Consider the following 24,982-nt stretch of genomic DNA (forward strand, 5'->3'; position numbering starts at 1 on the left):
GTCTTCCTGCTGCTTTACTTAGCAAAAGTGAGACCTGTCCTGGGCTGCATCCCCAGGGCGTGACCAGAGGTTGAGGGAGGTGATGCTGCCCCTCTGCTCTGCTCTGGTGAGAGCCCGCTCGCAGCACTGTGTGCAGTGCTGGTGTCCTCAGCATGAGAAGGACACGGAGCTGTTGGAGAGGGGCCAGAGAAGGGCACCGGAGCTGGAGCAGGGCCTGGAGCCCAAGTGTGATGGGGAACGGCTGAGGGACCTGGGGGGTTCAGTCTGGAGAAGAGAAGGCTCAGGGGGGACCTGATGGCTGCCTACAAGTGCCTGCCAGGAGGATGGAGCCAGGAGGGGCTGGGCTCTGCTCCCAAGGAACAAGGGATGGGACAAGAGGAAACGGCCTCAAGCTGCACCAGGGCAGGTTTAGATGGAGCTGAGGAACAATTCCTGTCCCAGAGGGTGCTCAGGCATTGGAACAGGCTGCCCAGGGCAGGCCTGCAGTCCCTGTCCCTGCAAGCGTTCGCACAGCGTGGAGACGAGGCCTCAGTGCCATGGGGCTGCGGTGGCCTGGGCAGCTCCGGGGCACGGCCGGAGCCGGTGCCGGCGCGGCGGAGGCCGCTCCCCCGCCCGCTCGGCCCCGCGGCTCCCCGAGGGCTGCGGGAGGAGTCACGGGCCCGGCCCCTCCCCGCCGCCTCCGCCCAGCGCTCCCGTCTCGGGGCCGCGCCGCCCGGGGAGCTGCGTGCGCGGCGCCAGGTCCGGCCCACCGCGGATCATGGCGATTGACGGTAAGTAGGCCAATAACGGGCTCCCCTCGCCCCCGGTCGCCCCCTTCCTCTCCCTCTCCTTCTCCCTCTCCTCCCCCGGGCACGGGTGGCGGGGGCGGGCTCCCACCGCGCCGGGAGGGGGGGGCGCGCCAGAGCCCAGCGGCTCCCCCGGAGCCGGGCTGAGGGGAGCGGCAGCGGCGCCTCCTCCGCTCCCGCCGCACCGCGGAGGGGCCGGGCCGGGCCGGGCCGTGGGCGCCGCGGTGGGGACTGGAGGAGCCCGGAGCCGCTGCGGGTCGCCCTGGGTCGGGGGTCGGCGGGGGCTGATGCGGCTCGGGGGTGTCCGGAGCACCCCTTGGTTCGGGTGCAGAGGGCAGAAGGTGCGCAGCGATTTCCAGCCGTGTAACCCGGAGAGAGACTTTGGAGCCGCTCTGAAACTGAGCGTCCCTGGGAGCGCGGATGCCCCGGGCGAGGCAGGCTCCTGGGAGCTAACGGGCTGTACAGCAGCTCGCGTCCGCCGATCTTCCTAGTCATCACTTCGCAGCAACAAAGCGGCGGTGGGATGTGCCACACACTTGTTGGGTTGGTTCGGAGGTGATCGTCTTCGTAGGCAGGGTTAGAATCCGAGGAGGGTTGGGGTTGGAAAGGACCTTCAGATCATCGGGTTCCAGCCCTTGCACAACGCACGGGCTGGTTTCTGAGCTTTGTTTTGCAGCCTTCCCTCTCGACTCTGGGAGGGATTTTACACCTCGTTAGAAATCCTTTTCTTAAAACAAAAATAAAATCCCAGAACTTTATTTCCAGCCAGAGAAGGTCCTAAAGCGTGCTGCTTCCTCGACTTGGGTTCTTCCGAAAGCATCTGCTGTCGTAACCTGAGGAATGAAGGAGAACAGGGGGAAAGGATCCAACTGCGCTTGTTTGTTTTGCATGTGGGATGCTCCCGTGCTGTCAGTAGCCTTGAATTAGTAATTCAGGCCTCTGTAAGGAGAAGGTGCACTGCGCAAGCAAAGCCTTGGAGGCTGTGCACGCCAGCAGCCTTGAGTTGGCCAGCTTTAAGTTGGTTAGGTTCTGTTCTGCCGAAAAACCCTCTTGCTGTTATCAGGAAGGTGGCAGAAATCTCTCCTGGGTCTTGGCTTCGTACGTAACGCAAGCTCAGAAAACCCCCACGAAACCCAGTGCTTCAAAATCTGCCTCTGTTTTCACTTCAGGTGGCATCATCCCAGGTTGTTCCAGTTGTTCGGAGGATTTCGCAGTCTAGCCTTGGCAACTGATGCAGCCCTTCAGAAACCGCCCAGCTGCCTTTGTAGACACTTATGTGAAATTGCCAAAATGGCACTTAAGCTCTTGAGAAGTGCGTAGTTTACACAGTGAGATGTGGAGTGGGATTGAGAAGCAGGATCCAGTTGTGAAAGTGAGCTGCTAGGTCTTGGTTTAGTGCTCTTCCTGAAGACAGAAAATGCAGTGGGTTTGCTGCTGTGGGCTGTAGCAGGTGTGCAGCATCCTCGTTGCTTTCAGCTAATTGTCGTAGGTTTGTTAGTAGGTGTTACGGGTTTCCTTCCGTATCCCAGTGTTCTCTCCCTCCCGTTTGTGCCTGCCTTGATTGTACTCTTTAGCAGTACTGTTTCCTGGCCAGCAGTGTTTAAAGCTACGAGTTTCATTTGGGTGAATACTGACTCTTGAAGTCAGGATCAAACCAGAGGACTCATAAAGTGTCAAAATACAGCATTTACATGGTGTCCAAGTACACTTGTAAACGTATTTAAGTAAGCAGGAAATACTCTGCTAAGTTTTTAAAGACCCTGCGGTTGTCCACATTATTTTTTAGTTGCTTTTTTGGGGGTAAATTTAATGGGAAATGAGCAAGAGTGAAAACTTCTGATTGCAGAATAGCTATGAAGTCTGAAACCCCCCTCAGTGACATGGTTTAGTGGCGGTCTTCACCGTCCTGGAGTAATGGTTGGACTTGATAATCTTAAAGGTCTTTTCCACTGTAGCTGATTCTGTATTTCTATGATTCCTTCAAAGCAGGACACACTCAGTTATATTTGAAGAGTGCACAAAACTGAAAGAGCTCAAATTACAATAGGATTTGTTAGCTGCAAGGAATCAAGTGCTTTGGGCTGTTCTTACACAGAAAGTCTGTAAGTACCATTTCCAGTGTCATTTTGACAGCATACCAGTTTGCATGGGTTCTATCACTAAGCCCCCAAGGTTTTGCCAAAGTGAGGGGTTTTTAGCAGGGGTTATGGAGAAGCAGGAGCCATTGGCCATGGCCACTGAGGGCTGTCATTCTGGTCCGTGCTTTCTTACTTTTCATACAATCCCAGACTGGTTTGAGTTGGAAAAGACCTTAAAGCTCATCCAGTTCCAACCCCCTGCCACGGGCAGGGATACCTTCCACTAGAGCAGCTTGCTCCAAGCCCCTGTGTCCAACCTGGCCTTGAGCACTGCCAGGGATGGGGCAGCCACAGCTTCTCTGGGCACCCTGTGCCAGCTCCTCAGCCCTCCTTCTTTAGGGAGACATCAAGTCTATAGCATGCGCAGGTCAGGCAATCTGAGATTTGTGAGGGACCAGCAGAGAGCAGCCCAACTGGGAAAGTTCTGGCTCAAAGGAGATTAAAGAATTGTGCTTCCAGTTCTTGTTTCTGTATGGTTGTCTTCCAAACCATAATGTTTTAAGTTGCGAGGTTATTTATTGTTTAATACTTCCACTTCTTCGCAGGGAAAGGTTAAATTCATGTAATACAGGCAGCTTGAGCATGGGAAGGATGGGAAATGTGGTGGAGAGTAAGGCCACACTGGAAGCAGTAGTAAGACCATACTGGTGGGCAATCTGAGGTTAAGTGCATGCTTTCTCTGAGGCAGGGTTGCACATTTTGCCTATCCTCATGAATCTGTTTTTACCAGGTTCTTGGGCCGCACTTGAGCGTGGTTTAGTGTGATGTTGACTATAGAGACGTGTACGTACATTTAGAGATGAACCTTTGTGAGCTGAGTCAATTCTTTTTGGTCCTGAGCTCTCTAACAAGGTTTTCCTCCTTCTCCTCATTTTCCAGCTGCTTGGCTGGGAGCAGGGAGCTGCGGCTGCATGTGCTGTGCAGGGATTTACGGGCTGGTTGGCTGTGTTTGTGTTGTATTTGACTGCTGTGCTTTTTATGAAACATGGAATCCTGATAGTATTAAGATCTTAAAGCTTCCTGACAATTTGGGCTTAAATTAGCCAGTGAATTGGTAGCGACGGAAGGCTGGGGCAGAAAATGAGCTGTTTAATTATGTAACACTCATTTCCTTGGGAAACAAAGACAGAAATTACTGAATGAACCTGCGTCTTGTTTACGGGCATAAGAAGAGGGAGGATTTAGAATGCTGCTTCATACAGGTTATGTGAAAACTGTGTCTAACTGCAAATTGCCAGAATCCAGAAAAGGAAGCTGAAGAGCACTGAGCTGTGTACAGTGCCTGGGTGTCGTATGTGCGGCTCATCTGTTGAATCCAAGCTGGGGAGCAGTTTTAGCCTGACTCCCAAGTTACCTGGGATGTTCAGGTGTCACTGGCGCAGGTACTAGAAGGGTGTAAGGTAATACAGAGGTCCTCAAGTTAGCACTGACCTGAATTGTCAGTAGTGCTTCTGAATGCAAGTTGATAAGGGTTGAGCAGCAGCAGCAGCAGCAGCAGTATGAAATAAAGCCTGAACATAAGAAGCTGTCTTTCATACTTATGCCCACTTTTAAACACATTTGTTGAATAGGGGGTGGATCAAATGTCAGGATATCAGATTTGATCAGCCACGCAGAATCTGTTTAATGCTGCCTTATGCTCATTCGCTGTCTGTAGTGAAAACTGTTCAGTACCTGGTATGAATTGTCATCGTGAGGATGATTCCCTGCATCATTTGCTGATGAGAGTAAAACCCTGTGCCATATGCAAACCCACCAGTTTTCTGATGGGATTTGTGTTACACCGCCATCACTCTTGTGCTGTAGATCTACCGAAATAAAGGAAACTAGATGATCTTCAAGGTCCCTTCCAGCCCTAACTGTTCCATGATCCTACGCAGGAAGCTGTCAGGTCTGTGTTTCCTTCTAGAAAACAGAGTAGGCTACCTCTCAAAAGAAAATACAGTAATCTAACCTCTAATGCTTTAGAGACTTCGTTTTGAGGAGCAACCTGTGGGCTGAGATGGAGCTATCATACTTGATTGAAGAACAGTTGACGTGTTCGGAGTGAAATCCTTCCTGAATTCTGCTCATGTTTAATGCTGAGTGCTTTTGCAGATTGGAACTCTTGGGGTTTAGGATGGGCATGAGGAACGCAAACACACAGTCACTAGCTGATTGAAAATACAGATCCCCATCGAAGTGTAGGGGATCTGTAAGAGAGGGAGGACTCTTACTGTCTTGTGGAGAACTTTGAGCTGCTTTAACCATTGGGGCATGTTTTCTCTTCACCTTACTCACAGCCTAATTCAACTACAGTTCTTCCAGCTTTTGTAATGAGTGCTGTGAGGGATCCGCAGCTGGCACACTCACACTTTTCCTTGCGTATTGTCGGGTTTTGAATTGCAGAAGGCAAAGGTCCTGTACTGAGTAGAAAACCAAACGTGCACCTGGGGACTGAAGTGGGTTTCAAGTCCTTGTGCTTCCTAATTTTTGAGTGTTTAACGGCTGGAGGTGGGAGGTGTTCTCTGATTGCTATGTAAATCTGCCTCTAGAGTGACATAGAGAAACTTGGAGATGCTCTTGCAAGTTCATTGTGAGCCAGCAAGTGAGTTTGTGACCTAATAACTCTTGTGTTGGGGGCTCCAGAGTACTGCAGGTGGGATCTCCCGAGGACTGATTAGAGGAGGAGAACCATTTCCCTCGACCTGCTGCTCTGGTTGGGGGGGTGTTGTTCTGGTCATTCTGGCTAGAAAGGAAGCTGAGATGATACTGTTTTTGTGATGCTGTTTTCAACGTCTCTACTTTGTGCCATAGCTTGGAAAATCTGCCCTATCTCCATTGCTTTTTGGCTTCTGTAAAGCCAGGGATGCGCTTGCCTCCGTTTCAGGGAGGGTAGGATCAGATGCAAAACCTGTTTGAGAAACAGCAGTACCTATGCTGTGCTTGATTGCCACTGATTGCTGAGGCACTGATGAGTACTGCTGGTTCTGTTGATGACAAGTATAACTAAAATGAAACATTTTCCAGGTGAAAATGAAAAGTTAATGTTTGTTGCGACTTCTGTGGTCGGAAAACGAACAAAATATTCCCAGCTTAAGTGAGGGCAGGTGGATGACTTTAGGGTAAGACATTACTGGATAGCAGTCATTTCCAATGGTGCTAGCAGGAAGGCAGTCTTCACAGGAGGAGTTTTGCTGAGAGCTGATTGCTGACTTTTACTCTTGAAAACTTCTGGTCTTGAGCACGTCTGCCGCTAATTTAATTTGGTGCCTATTTCTGTTATTAGTGGGTTAGACAAGTAAGTAACTGTTCTTTATTCACCTGCTTACACCCACCATCTGTTGCATCTATGTTTCCAAGGGTCTTGTTCTATTAAAGCACTCGTCATGTGGAACCCGTGTGTGTTTTTAACCATTTTTATTGACTTCTGGTTTTGCCTTTCTCTGTGACTTGTGTGGTGGGACAGAACTGCACAAAACAGACAAGATGTGGGCACATAATGAATACGTAAAATGGCAAATTTGATTTTTTTAACTTGTTCTTTCCTAGGGAATTCCAACACGGTTTGCTTTTTAATTTGCTTTTTTGACTACTTCTGAGCGTTCAACTTCAGCCATGTCATTTTGTATGTATGCAGTATTACTTGCAGAATGAATTGTAAAGAGGGTACTAAAGGCATGCAGAGGTGTTTTAACACCCTGGGTGGGGATGGCCTGATGAGTATGTCGGGTATGCTGTTCTGTGGAAGCCTTTCCAGCTGTTGCTTATTTTCCTTTCCAGTTAGCTGTCTGCTCATTGAAACCCGGATTCTTCTTCAAAGTCACCTCATGGTATGAGGCTGTATTTCAAGGACTATATTTGTTGCTATAAGTAAGCCAGAACGCTTTCATTATGGTTGTCTTTTAGAACAGATTTGTGATACGTTGTCTGAAACAGCCTAGCATAAGAATGGGTTTCCTAAGCAGCTTATATTCACAGCGAAAGCGTTAGTGGTTTCACATGCTCCAGACATGTTAACCTTAAGTGTGTTAGGCTTTATCACTTGCATCCCCTGTTATGTTTCTGCACCATAACACCTCTATTTTATGCATTTGCTGCACAGCACTGTTTTCTTCTCGTTTAACAGCCATAGAACCCCAGCCTGGTTTGGGTTGGAAGGGACCTTAAAGCTCATCCAGCTCCAACCCCTGCCACGGGCAGGGACACCTCACACTAGAGCAGCTTGCTCCAAGCCCCTGCGTCCAACCTGGCCTTGAACACTGCCAGGGATGGGGCAGCCACAGCTTCTCTGGGCACCCTGTGCCAGCCCCTCAGCACCCTCACAGGGAAGAGCTTCTGCCTTAGATCTAACCTGAACTTGCCCTGTTTCAGTCTGAAACCATCACCCCTTGTCCTGTCACTACATGGCCTTCTAATCCTGCATGCTTGAGACAGTGGCCAGCCTGACCCGTGATCTGGAAGCTGACTGCCTGATGGAGGGTCACGGAGCAGGAGTGAAGCAGCTCTGCTGAATCCATGGCCATGTCTGTGTGTGTGTGAGCAGCAGCTACTCCTCTCCTTTGACAGGATGGGCTCTCTGGGGCTGTAATGAGCACCGTGCCCCTCACCTTGTTCATGCTTCTCAGCCTGCACGGTGTTGTCATTCACTGGAATTTCATGGATTTGTCAAGGGAAAACAATAATTGTCTAATGTTGAATAAAATGCGAAGTAAGTGTTCATTGAATTAGTTCAGGCTCCTGCAAATGCTGATTAAAACACAGCTCTCAGTAGGAAAGAGGTTTATCATATAAAAAGTATGTCCCAAAACTTACACCCGGTGACAAAGACTTCTATCACTGCGGTGTAATTTTCCGCTGCAGCTACTAAGATGGGTTTGTTGCTGAAGCGAAGAATAAGGTGGTTTTCACACAGTAGCCTAACTCGCACCCCAGTATCGATACTGGAGCCAAGGCTGTGTGACATGGTTGTTAATGGGATGGAATGGCCCTTGCTGAGCTTGTGGGTGATTAATTAGATGGAAGGCAGGGGTGATCTCTGGTAGGTGCTCAGCAGGCTCAAAGAATGGGCGGAAGGGAACAGCAGGAACTTGAAGGACAACTGAAAACTCCAAGCCTGTGCAGCACTACAGGCTGCAGACACACTGGCCAGGAGCAACCTGTCTTTCTTGTTCTGGGCTCCTCAGTGCAAGACAGATAAGGAGCTACCAGAGAGGGTCCAGCAGAGGCCACAAGGATGCTCAGGGGTCTGGAGCATCTCTGCTGTGAGCAGGGATTGCAGGAGCTGGGCCTGGTTAGTGCAGAGAAGAGCAGCCTGAGAGGGGATCCCATCAATGCAGGTCAGCATCTCAAAGGTGGTGCCAAGAGAATGGGCACAGACTTTTCAGTGGTGCCCAGCGAGGTTGTGGAGTCTCCCTCTCTGGAGCCATCCCAAACCTGCCTGGACACGTTCCTGTGTGCCCTGCTCTGGGTGGCCCTGCTTTGGCAGGGGTTGGGCTGGATGAGCTCCAGAGGGCCCTTCCAGCACTGATGTGCTGGGATGCTGTGAACTCTGCACAAAGGAACTCGAGGGTCCTGGTGATCAGGGAGATGAAATGGACCAGCCCTGTGCCTCTGCCCTGTATCCAGGTGTCTTAACCCAGTATGAGAGAGACTGACAAACTGGAGAGACTCCAGCAGAGCACTGCCTGCGCTGCTTGGGGGGGGGCTGGAATACACGGCACATGAGGACAGGCTTGGAAAATGGCTTTGTGTGGCCTGGGGAGACCTGAAGGGGACTCTGGCTGCAGCCTTTCACTCTGTAAGGGTGTCTAAGAGGCGAAGGTGGGTTCTTCAGGTGCACGTGACGGAATGGGCGTCAGCTACTGTATCTGGTTTGTGTGGTGAGGTTTTGGTAGCTGCAAGAGATTCCCCTGTGTCCCACAGAGCCAATGCAGCCGGCTCCAAGATGGACTGGGCACTGGGCAAGGCTGAGCCAGCTGGCAATGGTGGTAGGGCCTTTGGGATAACGTAGCTGGGAGGTGGAGAAAACACCTTGCACAGCTGCAGCCAGGGAGGAGTGAGAACATGGCAGAGAAACAGCTCTGCAGACACCAGGGTCAGTGCAGAAGGAGGGGAGAAGGTTCTGCAGCAGAGATTTCCCTGCAGCCCATGGTGCAGCCTATGGGGATGCAGCTGTGCCCCACAGCCCGTGGAGGTTAATGGGGGAGCAGATTTCCACCTGCAGCCCATGGAAGTTAATGGGGGAGCAGATTTCCACCTGCAGCCCATGGAGGTTAATGGGGGGGTGGGTTTCCACCTACAGCCCATGAAAGACCCCATGCTGGAGCAGGGGCATGCCCAAAGGAGGGTGTGACTGTTGGAGGATTCATTTGGGAGAAGTTCAAGCAGGACTTGTTTCCTGTGGGAGGTTTCCCACGCTGGAGCAGGGGAGGAGTGTGAGGAGTCTTCCTCTGAAGATGAAGGAGCAGCAGAGACAAGGTGGGATGTACCAGCCCCATCCCCTGTGCTACTGGGGAAGAGGAGGTGGAGAAACAGGGAGTGAAGTTGAGCCTGGGAAGAAGGGAGGGGTGGGGAGAAGGTGTTGTAAGATTTGGTTCATTTCTCATCACCCTGCTGTGGTTTGATTGGTAACAACTCAATGTCCCCCAGTGGGGTCTGTTCTGCCTGTGCTGGTAACTGGTGAGTGTCTCTCCCTGTCCTTGTCTTGACCCACGAGCCTTCTGGTGTATTTGCTCTCCCCTGTGTGGCTGAAGAGGGCAGTGACAGAGCAGCTTTGGTGGGCACCTGGTGTTAACCCAGCACAGGTACACCAAGGGAAGTCCTGAGTGGCAGTAAAGAAGTGCTCTCAGTGAGAAGGGTGACACCTTCCCTGCTTTCCCATAGGAACTGGTGGTGCCCCAAGAGGTGATGGGGTCTTGGTCCTTGCAGAACTTGCTTGGTTGAGGCCTAGAGGAACCTCCTGTAAAGGTGGTCCTGCTCTGAAGTCTCTCAGAGCACCAGAGCTCATTCCCAGTCTAAGTCACTCTATGATAATGCCTGTGTTAGATTTCCTAGCCAGTTATTTTTGGCAGCTAGAGGTGGAGGCTTAGCTAAAGTGAAGACGTAGAACTTTGAATTGTAGTAGTTTTAGAAAGACAGAACTTGACAATGGAATCGATTCAGGTGGTACTTTACCTTGTTTGATGTACAACTTCTACCCTTCTTGGTGTGGCAATCGTCTGGGCAAACACAGACTTGGGATGCGCAATCTCTGTCTCAAATGGAGAAGGTGAAACTCGGGGTGTTTCAGCTGCCTCTGTAAAACAGCTGGCTGTTCTGATTGTGCCAGGCCTTTGAATGAGTTTGATTTTAGAGTGACGAGGTGGTGGTTCTTGCTCAGGAAACCCCCTAAGTTTTGTTGGGTGTGCTGTTCTGAAATGATTCCATCCCGTGTTACTTCTGTTGTCTGAAATGATGAAGAGCTGAATGCCTCAGCTGGGTTTTTGTGTTCTCCGATTACATTTTGGACAAGTATTACGTAGTTTTATATGCAAACTCACCTGGAACTGTAAACTGTTAAAGAGGAGATCATGTTCATAGTCAAGGTGCAGTAGAATTAACTCCAATTCGTATCTAAATCAAACTTAAATTTTAAGTAACTCTAGAGCGAACTACCACTGTAGTCGAATCACTTTCAAGTAACATTTCAAGACTGCAGAAGGCAAGGCGGTCGTGTCACTGAACCATTGCGATTTGTGGGCTAAATGGCACAAAACCAGGCTTTTCAGGCTGAAATGTTAAAGTAGCAGTTGACCTCTGGCTGTCATGCACAATGCTTTCATGTTTTCAGTTCAGCTTCTTCCAGTGATCACGTTATTCAAAGCTGAGAGACTTGTTGGCAATTGGGAAGATGGAAAACCTTGGGCTTGTTTGTTAATCTGTGAGTAAAAGCAGGGTGTCAGTAGTGTGTTTTGAAAAGCACTAGGGAAGAGAAGAATCTGCCCAGGTCACTTGAGGATAATATTTCATGTGTTCCATGAATGGGTTGATTTAAAAGAGAAAAGACATTCAACTTTCTGTTCAAAACGCATAGGTCACTTGATGGATTTTTATTTAACCATTGATTTCCATCCCAAAGTAATTTGGGAAAAGAGTAGGAGATGAATTGCCTATGAAATAAGAGATCTCATTCAGCATTTTCTAACAAAACATAATGGAAATCCTGAGTGAATGAATGTTAAATTGTATACAGAAATATATTGCATAGCCTTGTGGTCAACAGAAAGTAACGTGACCATGAATTGAAAGCCTTTATTTAGTGGAACACCGCAATATTTTAGCATCTAAACTATTGGAAAAAGATACCTTTCTTTAGAACAGTAGGGAGCAATGTAAAATCTAACCCTAAAATGAGTTATGTAAGATGAGATTTCAAGGTGGTGGAGTAAAATCTAATGCTGCTGCTGTTCTTGGTCATTTCGAGGTGATTCTTTATTTTTAACTGCCTGTCTCGCATCTGTGTAATGAAAAAATCCTCTATTTCAGTCATTTTCATTCTTTATTCACTGCTGATTTTAAGGCTGTTGGGGGAAGAAAATATAGGGAGAGAAGTTCCAGTCACTTGTAGTTTCTCTTCTGTAACATGCAGGTCATTGCAGTGACTTTAAAGAAGATTGGAATCCCCTCCCAAAGGTTGGGGTTTATTTAAAACGCTTCATTGTAAAAACAGGGGGGTTTATTATTTTTACTTAGTTTCTGTTATGTTTTCATTCCAAAATGTTTCCTGAATGGAAATGATATTGTCCAGCTTCTAGAACACACTGAAAAGAGGGGATTATTACATGGGTGTTGTACCGGCGATGACTATACACACCTCGCAGGATGCTCAGTCTCACTAAGACTTGGTTTCCCATTCAGGAGTATCTTTGAGGCTCGTATGTTACATGACTGAATATGAAAAAGGGTATGCTGTCATAAAATGAGGAGTATTTCAACTTCATACCTCACAGACATTTAATTTCATTTGGAGTAAGTATGCTTTACTCCCATTTATCTGACACCTTTTGCCCTTTTTTTTTTTTCCCTTTAATACGTTCATTTCCTACACTTACTTCTTTAAAACATAAATCTGGCTGCAAATACACTTCCACAACACTATCTGTTAGTGTTATTGATGATGAGTTTTCAGGACTAGTTTATATTATATCATAATAGCCCTTATCATATGGCACAATTGCCTTATTACAGAACGAAGGAGAGGAATAAGAGGTATATAATGCACTTCCATGGTTTTGAGGTGGAAGGAATTTTGTTATCTAAGGCTTGTTTTAGGGTGTTGTGAAGTGTTTGGAGCCTACTGGTGATTCTTACATACGGAATTTTAACGTACGACCGCGGGATGTATCATTAAAAGAGGATCATGAATACTCTAAATGCATTCAATGTAAAGTCATCTTAATTAAGAAAGCAACTCTTCCAATAATTTCTAGGTGTCATTAAAAGAATCTCCTCAGCAGTTCTTTGAGTGCCTGTTCCTTTCTTCTGCAGTGCTTAGCAATAGCTTGTTTCATGTCCCCTTCTGTATCACACCTTCCTTTTTCCACACGGTTGGCTCTTTCCTGTGTGGACCCATTCGTTGTCCTCACTAGGTGCAGTATGTGTTGGTGTTTGTTTGATAGCTGTAATGCTAGCATTAAAATGGGTTTTATTAAAATGTAAAGCTTCCTTTTTCTAGCGTCGATTTTATTGTTCTCGCATGAATGTCTCAAATTGTGTATAGCTGTTTTCTTAATTACCAAAAAAACCCTTAAGAAGAAATTGCAGGTGGACCCAGCCTTTACCATGTTAACAGTATTTTACCGTGGAAGAGGCTCATTATTTTGGCATTCTGTTTGGGTACCAGTATAGGTGCTGTTTTGAGACGTCTTCTGTAGATGGCTATAGAACAGGAAATTGCTCTATACTTGGGAAATACTAGTGTGGCTTCCATTAACTTGTTTGTCTTGTGATTTCATCTGTAAAACTCTTCTCCCTGCACCATCATTAGCAATATTAAGCCAAAGGTACATTTATTGTTTTCTCCAAAGGATAGAATGTGTAAATAGAAAATGTGTTGAACCGGTCTTCTTCCTTTCAATGAATGGCATGGGTTTACAGCTTTTGCTTTTCTACTCTTTATAAACCTTATCAAGAAGCCAAATACTGACTTACTGAGAAGCCAGTCTGATACTATTTTCTCATGATTTCTTTCCACACAGGTGGAGAACGAACTTGTGGTGTACATGAGCTGATCTGCATCCGGAAAGGTAAGCGGTGATTTGGGAAAGGAAGCTTCTTGGCCTTGTGAGTAGTACTGGTGAGAAACCTGCTGCGTAACGTTTCTTGATCTTAGTTCTGCATCTTGGCGTCGCGAAATCTTTTGATCCCGACACTGTCAAGGAAACAAAGAAAAAGAAGGAAATGAAATGTGAAATTCCAAAATTTGCTTTATCTCAAGCAGGAAAAACGTGCTCTTCAAATATTCATTGAGTTGGATGGAAGTTTCCAATGTTGTTCAGCTGCGATAGGAAACCACAGCGATTTGATCTTTGCCTTGTCCAGATAGCTGTAGGATTCTTAATTTTAGAAGTAGTAGTTGTGTCGATATATGTTTAAATGACTGCTGTGATGGACTGGCACGCTCTGCCTGTGCTTCCAGTTGAGATCCTGATGACTGAAAATTCGTTGAAAACAACTGTAGCAGTAATGAAACCAGGAGCATGAAACAGAGCTGTGCTCAAGAGAGGACTTTCACAGGTTTGAAGCTGAGCTGCAGTGACTGAAACTGGGACTTGGCAGAACAGCTCTGCTGATACAGTGATTAGACACAGTTCTGTTTTCTGTCCCTTTTGCCAGCCCTATCCCCCTTTCTGCATGATTGCTGTTGAATCTCTGTGTTCTGAAAGCTAATCTTAACCAAAACCCAGAAAAGGTTCTTTGAGGGCTGGTTCCTTGAACTGACTCACTGTCAGTGACAGTGCTTGCAAAAGGTGTGGTTGGAGAGGAGGAAGACAAAACTCTTGACAATAACTGTTAGACTGGCTCAATAGTGTTGTCAAACCACATCCTACGTGGTGGGAAGTTGTTTTGTTTGACCTCTGAATAGAGCTCAGTTTCCATTGCATTCACTTCGGTTTTAGTAAAGTAACTTTTTGGAAACATTTGCTTAATGTCTCCTAACCTCAGCATCTGTTAATTTTGCTAATTCCTATTCATTTCGGTGATCTTAAGAAAACCCATTTTTCTGTGTTCTGGGTGGCAGTGCTCTATGGGTTTTAGTGTTGTTGCTGGGAAGCTACAGTGAAAGCTCTACAGGGTTTTTTTTTAAGGTTCTGTGTTATGTTTGAACATCAGATTCTAAGCTCCATTTGTCATTGATGCGATATTATGAATGTTTTGTTTGAACAACAGTTGCATGAAGCCCGTGTTTTACGTTGGTGGTTATAAATTAACACAGGGATAAGTGAGTAAAAGAGGAATATCCCCCTAGCCCCATTTGTACCCGCAATACGTTGGTTTCCTTTTTTCCTTCATGCGAGTTTCCATGTGTATTCTAACCTATGTCCAGTCATCTTACTGGCAAATTTCCCCCTGTAGTGTGGGAGCGGGTGCGTTTGTGTATCCCTCTCCTTACTTGACGTATATGTATAAAGCAGAAGGTGCTTGCCATTGTACTATGAATCTTCCAGTCATGTAGTGTTCTGGTTCTTCTGTCTAAGACCTTACGTCACCTGCTAGGCATTTCAAGATGTTTTTATTGTCTGATCAGTGGCTGGGCTCCCGAGGATTACTTTATTTGCCAGTCGTCTCTGCCTGCTTGTTTGCCAGGATGGAAGTGCAAGATCCATATTGTACTTCTCGGAATAGGGAGCCCTTTCCAAGCTGAGAATTCCTGGCTGCCAGCAGTCTGGAGCTGGTCGGATCAGGTGTTGCAGCTCTGTCCTTAATGCCCCTGGGTACTCACTTCAAACTTACTGCAGGGTGAAGTTGAAAGGTTTTGTGGTGTGGAGATCTGCCTCTTTGCCATCTCTTGGCTGTGCTGTGAAAGCCAAGCCTTTTGGGTTCCTGAGATTACTCAGTTAAAGGTTTGCTTCTCTTTTGGCGATTTTCCTAATACAGAGGTGGTTTAGAGAGAGTCGGGAGAGTTCCATTAAGGTGTTCCTCTGGTTATTTGCTATGGACTTTGAAAGAATTTGGTGAACTTGGGATCAGGCTTCAGGAGGATGCATCCTTTTTGTCTGTGTAGTGCTCTGTATCTAGGTGCCAGTCTGCCATGGAGCTGGCTTTTGGTAGGTGCACCAGTACTTTAATTCAGGCTGTTCTCAGGTTCTGTTTATAGAGAGAAGAGAGACTTGTGACGGGCATTTACAATATTGAGGTATAACTGAAGAAAACCCTTTTGTGGCATATTCTCATCCCTGTAGTATTCAGTGTATGGCATGGAAGTGGCACTGAAGCAGAAAATGCATAGCCATATTATTTTTAGGGTTCTCTCACCTTTCATAGTTGTGTGTTTTGGAAACAATGCAATGTGATGCTTCCAACTCAGCAGTGTGTTTGGTATTTAATTCATGGAGATGCAGCTGAGTAAGGTCTGAGTTGCCCAGATTTTTAGGAATGATTTATTAAGCCCTTTTTTTCTTTCGCAAGATGCTCTTTCTATTCTCGTGACAGCCTCTCATAGGAAATTATTCAGCACACTGCCTGTGTGCCTAATACTGGAACAGAAGTGCTCTTCAATATGCAAAAGAAAGAAGGTGCAAAAAGACAATGTCTTTGGCTGACAGCAGAAGATGTCGCTAGTAATAATAGCTGTGAAAAGATAAGAAGGTGTGAATTTTTGTCTTGGTAGAGGTGTATTTTGAGTAGGACTATGTCCTCTTTAATGTTCTGGTCAGCTGTCCTCATCCATTTGCATGTATTGGAATGTGAAGTTGCCAACTGAATTTAGTTCTAATGGAAAGAAAGTCATCTTTATTCATGAGTTTTTATAAGCAGAAACATTGTTTTATTGAAAGTCAGCTGTCTCACATGCAAGTTCTATTACTGGTTTCATGCTAGTCTACACTAAGGAAATGCTTCTGAAAAAGAAACAAACCAGATTTCCCCCTTTCTCCTGTCATTCAGTGGGCAGAAGTTCATCAGGAGAAAGGTAATACCACAGACGGTAGCAAGGATCTTTTAACTAGGTAACCTCACAGTAATGTAAAACTTGATAAATAGATGTTGTTTCTGCTCATTTATAGGTTCAGAGCTGAACAGTAAGAAGTGAAACCACACTTTTTCAGAGAGAGGAATAAAACCTTCATTTAGAAGCACACACAATTAAAGCTACTTCTGTAATACAGGCAGGAAACAGGAATTTGTTCAGAAGTGTGCACTAGTTAATTCGAAGTAGGCAAATACGTGGTTTGCTTCCCAGGCTAGAAGAAACGGTGTTCTTTATCCCGTGAACACCAAACTGAACAGATTTGGGAGATACAATAGAAGCATGGCTACATGTTAAAATTGAAAGTATACATGCTAAATATATATACTATATATTGATCGATTGATTGTTGGCTTGGCTTCGCAGGTGAAGATTTGGGAAGGGCTTACCCGCACTTCCTACAAGTACGATGAGGACTAAAAGGGCAGTGTGGGACTATATATTTATATATACTAAATATATATATACTAATTATTTCCCTCTGTTGGAAAGCTGATCTGTGTGTATACATTTCAGACTAGAGAAAAACTTAGTATGAAGTAAATGGATTTCTTTGACATTATTGATGCCCATACAGGAAGGAAAGTTACATTTCTGTGTGTCCTGGAGTCTTCTGGAAAGCTCCTGGGCTCAGTAACTCCAACTATTGTAGTCGCTTCCATAGCAAGTCTTACGTGTAAGAATTTTGCTACATCCAGAGGCTGGCATTTCTTCCCTTGGGATGTTCACTAACCACTTTTCACTACTCAGTACTTTGCTGTGCATCCGAGGTGCTCACTGCAATCCGTCCGCTGCTCACCGAAACCTGGTTGCTCAGGATTCTGGATCTTGGATTGCCTCACACTGTGCTGTTGATTGTCGTGGTTGATAGGAAAAATGATTTTTATTACGTGGATCTTTGTTTTCCACGGAGAGCTGCTTTGCAATAGCTGTCAACTTTTAAACCACAAGTCTCTAGACCCCTGCAGGCCTGCAGTACTTTTGCACTGGGAGGATTATTTGAGAGTGCCTTTAAAAATCTAGTATCACTGCTGTTTTCTTACCCGCTGCGTGGAGAACAGCCGTGTAACATGCTGTGTAGTTGCCCCAGATTATTGGGATTTGCAGGTAATCAAGATGATTCCGTGATCTGTGTCTATTGCAAGTAGCAGCGCGATGCTTCATTCGCTGGTTCTTTCCAGAGAGTTTTTTGTTGTGGGATACTGCTTAGTAGGAGATGAATTCTGTGTTGGAGAGAAAAGGCATTGAGGGACTGTAACTCAGCAGGGGTGGCAGGCTGACAACTTCCTCAGCCCAGAAGGATTTGGGAATTAAAAGATTGCTGTCCAAATTTCAATCTCCATCTCGGACTATTGCGCCTGTTATTCCTAAAGTCTGTCTTAGACCTGTGGGTGTTTTGGAGCTCAGGGCTCCTCTTTCTCTACAATTAAATCCATCTCCAAAAGACAGGTTCAGCATGGTATCTGACCAGAAATGGAAAGGAATCCTGTAAATGGCAATCTGCAGAGGCAGTGCTAGCGTTGCAGCAAGGGGGTTTGTGCTGTTATGGGTGTGACGAGTTAACTTGCTGAACCCAGCCCTTTTTAATGCAAACTATAATATATGAAGCATACTGAACTCTATTTGATGTAAATATTTAGCCAAGTAATTGAATTGCTCCTAGTAAAATGAAATAAATCGGATTTTTACAGTTAAAATACATTTAGGCTTTCTTCCTGGGTGAAGGAAGTCCTGGAATCCAGATGTTAAAACACTTTGGTTTTTTATTAGTCCTTGTTATTAGATATGAAGAAAATGAGGGGAAAAAGCAGCTTTCCTTTATCTCTGTAGCACGGCAGATTATCCTTCAGCCAGTGTGAAGGGACATAGGCCAGATGGCTTTTATTCCTGATGACTTTCCACTGGAACAAAGGTGCCATGGTAGCTGGACCAGTGTAGTTGTCATGATACAGTAATTCCAGTCAGGTTTTCCATGGGAAAAACACATTTTTTTATTTTTTTTTTTTTACTTAATGTTAGGTATATGACTTTTTTTTAATAAATTCATCTTTAAATGGCATCATTTATCACTGCAGAGAATGTGAGTTTTCTGTTTTACCCAGTATTCCTTTGAAAGGTTTATAAATAGGATTTTGAAAGGGCATCTTTATTCCAAATAGGAAGTGAAACGAACACTTCCAGCCTGATTTCACTCTGTCAGTCTTTCCCAACTTGTGAAAGGTCCCTGTTGCTAAAAATGGCTCCTAATTTTCTTACATAGGAAACGCAGTGCTCTTTTCAGTTCTGTTTTGGAATTCAGTGGCTGTTTCACTTTATGTTCACTGAAAATTGTATATCACTCAGAGCAGCGTAGTGGATATCGGAAGTGCTGAAATCCAGGTAGCTCATGGAGCATGTGCTTGTACCGGAGAGTGCATAATCTTGCTGCGTAGCAGTGCAAGATGCAGGAGGAACCCATAGAAAGGAGCTTCAGAAGACTAGCACTATAATGTATATTTAACACAATACACTGACAAATATAGCCATTAGCAGTGGGCTAAGTTAAGAAGTCAGTGCTGCAGAAGAAAGGCAGAATGCAGTTTGAATTGAAGGGGGTAGCATCTTCAGACAGAAAAGTTTCAGTTTTGATGTTACCTAAATGTAGCTAAAAAATACACAACATTCATAGATGAGATTTAATCACACGTTTTGAGTTGAGCTAAGCCACTTTGCCTGAGGCTTCTTTTGGCACAATAGAGAAGCAGCAGGTACATTTGTGAGAAGGTATTACGCAGCATGCCTGTTGTATATGAGAGAAAGAAGGATGAATGCGAAATAAAACAGTAAGGATAGGAAATACGTTTGTGAATTTGCCTTTTGCCATGCTTAATAAAATGTTTAGAGGGAATTTCTCGGTTCACTGTCGTTGATTTTTTTTGCAGAAACATCAGGTAGACAATTTCTCTATGGGAAAGAATCTCAATAGTAATGTCAGCTGCCACGTAGGGTTTATCTTGCTTGTAACACAGTGCAGTCGGTCAAGAGTTTAAGTCTTCTGGCACAACACTGGATAAAGTATTTCCCCTTGTAGGTACCTTTGTCCAGGTAAACTAAGTTCTGTTCACATCAACTGCAACAGCAAACAGGCAGATAACTCTCTGCTAAATTATGGTGAAAGTTGGTGTATTGAGTTTACCTTGTCACAGAAAAGCTGTTTAGAAAGAGCACTGAATCTTAGGTAGCCTTTAAATTGCTCTTAGAGAAGAGACCACCCTCTGTAAGTAGTCCTACACTTGAACTGCTGCATGCGAAATACAGCGCTTATTCCTCATGAGCAATCAGTCAGACCCGAGTGTTTCACTTCTGAGCTGACTCTGAGGTATCAGAGGGGTTGATTTGTTCGTTTCCATTGTGACAGGAGTTGTCTGTGAGGAATAAATATGTACTGTGAGGAGATAAATAGCTGGAGCATGGAGAAAAGGCAGCCCAGGCGTGAAGCTCATTTTTTGGCTCACTAACCTGTTCAGCGTCTTGAAACCACCTTCTTCTCTTGGGCAAGCCGGGAAGCTTGCAAAGTGACAAGCAGCAGTGAAGGGCGTCTGGATGAAACCGTTTCTGAGTCGGACAGCACGGGTTGTGGTCACGTAGTGTGAAGATGTGATGGGGTAAAAACTAAGAACAATCAATAACTCTTCATCAGGGCTAAATCCAAAACAATTTAAAGGATCTTAAAAGTCTAAAATACCTTAAATCAAGTTGTAAGAAAAACCCCCAAAAGGGTTATGAATAAAAACATGGTCACATTTTTCATTTCAAGTGGGTTTGTGCTCAGCTCTTAAAAGTAACAGGTTCTTTTGGTCATAGCCCTGGTCGCTTAATTTGTGCACAGAGGAGATAGTGTTGCATTTGTAAATGAATAATTAAAGTCTCCCTCCCTAAGATAACCGTGTGGCTTTGGACATCGCTGCCTAATTCAGCAGTGTGATGTGGAGGGTGAGAGCTCCCGAAATAACTGACTGGATAGTCAGTATAATTGGGGGGCTAGATCCATATTAAAAACATTAAATGCTTTTTAATTTAATATTAATATTTAATGTTTGAAACATCCAATGCTTTTAATGTGCCTGGGGGTGTTATTTTGGTGATTCGTGTTTAACGATGCCGTTACTTTCTGACGAGTTTGAAACATCTTTTGGAAAAGAGAAACTCTTTAATAACAGGGGAGTTATTATCCAAAAGAAGATGCTAATTTGGTGCTTGAGATGAGGCGATGGTAAGTTTCTGTGTTCTAATAATTCTAATCCTAGCGACGATGCTGATAGAAGGGAATTAGAGTGATGTTAATGTAATACCTCTGTGATGACTGTAACTTTTCCATAGCCAGCAATTCAATTAGCCTTAATAACTTTGCAGGAAGACATTTGGTCTTTTAGTATGCCTAAAACTGGGTTATGTTATTGCGAATTTCAAACGTTCGTTGCCGTTTTTCTTAAGAACTGAGGGTAATGATCAAGTTTATCAGTTGAACAGTTGAATTTGAAATATGACTTCGAGGAACTGTTGCCTTTCTGCTGGTTTATGATTGTAGGAGAAACCACTGGGAACCTCTGAGAGTGAGTTTTCAGAATGCTTTTCATGGTGCAATCAGTGCTCAAACTGATCAGAATTTATGACACTGTGTTTTGCATCAAAATAATTCTGGTGCTCCCTGTGGCACAGTTGTATTTTACATGCAGAAAAGAACTTCCTTTTTCCCTGCCTGCGAAGCAGAACTGCTCGGTGCTTCAACTGTGAGAAACTAATGGAAGGCCTAATGTGATGCGTAAAATCTTTATTCATAGCTGGGAATCCGTACGCATTCACATGTGGAAAATGCAAGTCCAATTTGTTTTATTTTGATTTTTTTTTTCTTCCTTCTGGCTTTATAATGGTAACACATTAAAGGATTTTAGCTTAATAATATCCTTAATCTGTGAACAGGCATTCTAGAAGTCTTTACGTGGATGCAAATTGATATGGAAATGTAATTTTCAAGTCCTGTGTTCACGCTGAATGGCGTAAATAATGAAGTAGGCTCGCTGCAGCTAGAGTTTCATTCTTTTTGTAAGGTACCAGCGAATGCTTTTTTTTTTTTTACACTCCAGAAAGATGTCATCAGATACTGTGTTTCCATAAGGAATTATGCAGTTTGCACACAGTGTATTTTTTAACTAATGAGGACCCAGGAAGCACTCCGGAGAAACCCCCAAAACATTGTGTTTTCAAGTTACTTTGAGGTTGTGGTTCAGCTCCTTGAGCCCACATTGGGATGGGTCAAAGCGGCCTTGATTGCTGGACAGTGTAAGCATAAAACCCCCTTAAACCTACAGCTTTGAACGATCAAACGTGAAAACAAGTGATAAATGCTCCATCCCTGGCAGTGTTCACGCCTCAACAGAGCTTTGGGTGACATGGTCTCGTGTGAGGCAGGGGGTTGGAACTGGATGATCTTGCAGTCCTTTCCAACCCAACCCAGCCTGGGATTCTGTGGTGCTCTGAATACCACAAAGTGTGCCTTTCGTTGAAGTTGTTGCCCAGTTAGTGTATCCTGTTAAAAGAAAGCATTCACTGTCCTTTATTGTGCATCAAGGAACAACTGGAATTCAGTTCAGTCTCCTCACAAAGCAGTGAGTTCAGGCCCAGTGCTCCAAGAATAAAGCAGTTGTCCTCATAGATCAGTTTCTGTCATCCCATTTTATCTGCCTGCTCTTCCTCATGTGTCTTCACAGTTCCTTCCTCCTGCCTTTTCTGCTGCTGCCGCTGTCTTTGATAGGCGTTGCAGAAGAATGAAGATTTTTCTGCTCTTAGCCCAGTCTCTAGGCTCATTTGGGTTAGAATCAATAATTCAAAGAACACTGGATGTTGTTCCACTAGCTCCAGACATTCCCTGTTGTCCATATGCAGCCTTGGGAGGGGAAGGAGCCTGCCTACTGGCAGCAGAACCTTGGGAGACTTCATAGCCTCATAGAATCATAGAATCGTTAGGGTTGGAAAGGACCTTAATATCATCTAGTTCCATCCTAGTTCATCTTTTCCATCTAGTTCATCTGTTAAACCTTGGGGTCACAAATGAGTATATGCAAACAGAGGCTTTTGGCCCATCACAGAGTTTTCCTGTATTTAGGAAGGCTCCATGAATGAGCACCTGACACATGCCAGATGTTCCCCTCTTCATCATGGAGCACTAGTGCTTTTGAAGAACTAAAGTACAGAACACCGATAGAGCGGTGAGGTTTCTTCCTTCAGTTCGTGCTTGGTCATGGCTTATTTTGTGTTGAAACAGAGCACCTAACAAAAAGGGTAAGGCAGTTGCCATAAAGTTCAGCTGTAACAAGTGATTTCAATGAAATTGCGGGCAACTCCAAGCAGATTCCTGGAGGGAATATCAGGTAATCTTAGTAGGATGTGCAGCCAACGTCTTCTGTGAACAAAGGGATTTTTCCTACCCCTATTTATTCATAATAGTAAAGAAGTTTTGGCTTCCTTTCCGTTCTGGTGCAGAATAGAATTGCACTTTCCTCCCCGTGTTGCTCTGCTTGGTGCAGCAGGACAGCTCCATCCTAAAGGACTGGTGAGGAGCTCTCTATGGAGTTCTGTGTTTCTTCTCTACTGTCTGAGATTGAAGGTATTGGAGGCGTGCTCCTCCCTGCTGTACTGTTTGTTCTGGCCCTCTTCAGCAGTTATACTGTGTTATGGTTCATGTTCTGTCTTGGACTTTAGTGGGTTGGAAGGTAAAGGTCACATTTGGAAGGTTTCCAGTTATTTCTGGCTTTGCCTCCAGTTCTGCAGAAGACGGTGTTCCCAGCCTAACCCTGTTGAGAATTGCTTATGCTTTTTCCAGTTTCCTGATAGGATCTAACAAAAGAAGGAAGGCTTTTACTCAAAGCTTGATTTTGCCTAAGTAGAGGCTCAGTTTTGTCCTTTTGGGACATCTTCGGTTGCTATTCTGGCGTTTCCTCAGTCGGTTTGTCAGGATGGGTAGTTCAGAGATACCGGAAGGCTCCTTTCTGTGTGAAAATGGTCAGGCTTCTAGGCACAATGTTATGCGATCGCTTCTGCTCAGAGGTAAAAAGTGAAGCAAATCCTCAGTTTCAGGTAGGTCTGGGCGTCCAGCTCGAAATAGAAGTGTGGATCTGGCCCATTCCGTAGAAGGATTGGGGAAGGTTTCTTTTCCAGTTCTTAAAACCCACCTGTATGCTTATTTATGGGCAGCACCACAAGCGCAAATGTTCCTGGCCTCCCACAGCACAAACTGAGGAGGTTGTGGAGCTGCCTGTGTGTCTCAGCCAGCGCTTCGACACAGATGCACGAGTCCAGGTTTACAGAGGGCATCTGTAGACTGATTTCATTGGGAAGGCTCGTGGGGCAGTAATTCACAGTTCAGCCCTCTGTTCAAAGCAGGACTAACATTACAGTTGGATTCTAGAACTGATCTAGGCAATCTGTTTCAGTGATAAGCCCCTCCTAGTCTAGGATATTTTTCCCCTCATCTCCAACTGGAATTTTCCTTGTTGCTACTTTGGCCTGGTGCCTCTCGTCCTTTCGTATCTGTATTGCAGCTCTGAGAATGCAGAAGCTGTGCCAAATGTTCTTCAATCCCACTCCTTTTTACGTGGTGAAAGATGTTGTCGCGCAGCATTGTGCTCCTAAAGTGAAGTGCCAAGATCTTGGCAAATGGAATGCATAAATCTGATAAATCTTCATAAATCTTTTGTAAATAGAAAAAGTTCAACCCCCACAATGGGATTTATGATAGCGAGTAGAGACTAGCAAAAACGGCAGGAAGGAGGGATGTGTGAAATCCTGGCTTTCATCCAGAGGAATACAGCCACTTTCAGTCCTGGAAGATGCATGTCTGTGTGTTGAGGCCCCCCGAAACCACTTTAATATTAAGGTGTCTTGTTACTTCAAGGTCCTCTTCTCCCTCTTTGGAATGCAGGTTTGAGACATGTCTGATGTAGCAGGCTATACTGTTTATGAATTGATCAGCACGCTATTAATAAACCAAATAACAGATTGATTACCTAATAAATATACCACTATGAATCACAGTTCCGTAATGCCTTACACTATTGTTAATTGCAACCATATATTGAGTTCTGTCCCTTTTTCTTACAAACTGCACCCAAGTGTTGTTGAAGTATAGATCTATAGCACTTCAGTTTAACCTCTCACACAAACTTGCAACTCTGTCGCCTTCCAACACCTCACATCAAGCCTTTCTGGGTTGCCAGAGGTAGCCAAACCTCCAACCCCTTCCAAGAAGGATGCTCTTGGCGTCTTTCCAGCGTGCTCTATCAAAACCCAGCCTTGGCATCTGGTGATAATACCTCCATCGTCTGCAGAGACCCTGCCTTGTTACGGATCCTCCCTTAGGTTAGGACCAGTTACATTTCTGTTCTTTGGAAAGAGGATTAAACATTAACTCAAATTTAAGGGCTGTGGGGTTTTTAGTTGTGTCTTGCACATATATTTGGAACCTCAGTAGTATTTATTAATGATCAATTCTGATAACGTAACTTTTACAAGACTTCTGAAAATGTGTTTCCTTCTGTTTCTTTTAGTATCTCCTGAGGCAATCGGATTCCTGTCTGCCATCGGGGTGTTCATTGTTCTCATGTTGCTGCTTTTTCTATATATCAATAAGAAGATGTGTTTTGAAAATGTCAGTGGTTTCCCAGATCTTGATTCGGGATACACTACAAGAAAGAATTCACAAGAGAAACTTTGTAAGTATCTGAAATGCAGTGTACTAACCTTAATTCTGAGAACCCATTATTACAAGGATGTGTAGAAACACACAATCACTTGACTCAAGTGATGAATACACGGAA

General features: G+C 45.0%; 1 protein-coding gene across 5 annotated transcripts in view; it reads left to right on the forward strand.

Annotated features, from left to right (window-relative positions):
* The first annotated feature begins 676 nt into the window (after positions 1-676).
* SYT14 (synaptotagmin 14) overlaps positions 677-24,982 on the forward strand; it is a 75,938-nt gene continuing 51,632 nt past the window's right edge. For 3 of the 5 annotated variants that reach the window (XM_061478801.1, XM_061478803.1, XM_061478805.1), the window contains exons 1-3: positions 9,307-9,382; positions 13,141-13,188; positions 24,713-24,877. In XM_061478801.1, the coding sequence (XP_061334785.1) occupies positions 9,361-9,382; positions 13,141-13,188; positions 24,713-24,877 (235 nt within the window). In that variant the 5' untranslated portion in view covers positions 9,307-9,360. Of the gene's footprint in view, positions 771-9,306; positions 9,383-13,140; positions 13,189-24,712; positions 24,878-24,982 lie in introns of those variants that run through there. The other 2 variants (XM_061478802.1, XM_061478798.1) reach the window with 2 other exon arrangements.

The sequence above is a fragment of the Pezoporus flaviventris genome, unplaced genomic scaffold (genome assembly GCF_033815535.1).
Source record: "Pezoporus flaviventris isolate CSIRO_AGI_PZ_B2104156 unplaced genomic scaffold, CSIRO_AGI_Pfla_v1 ptg000132l, whole genome shotgun sequence".
NCBI lineage: Eukaryota > Metazoa > Chordata > Aves > Psittaciformes > Psittacidae > Pezoporus > Pezoporus flaviventris.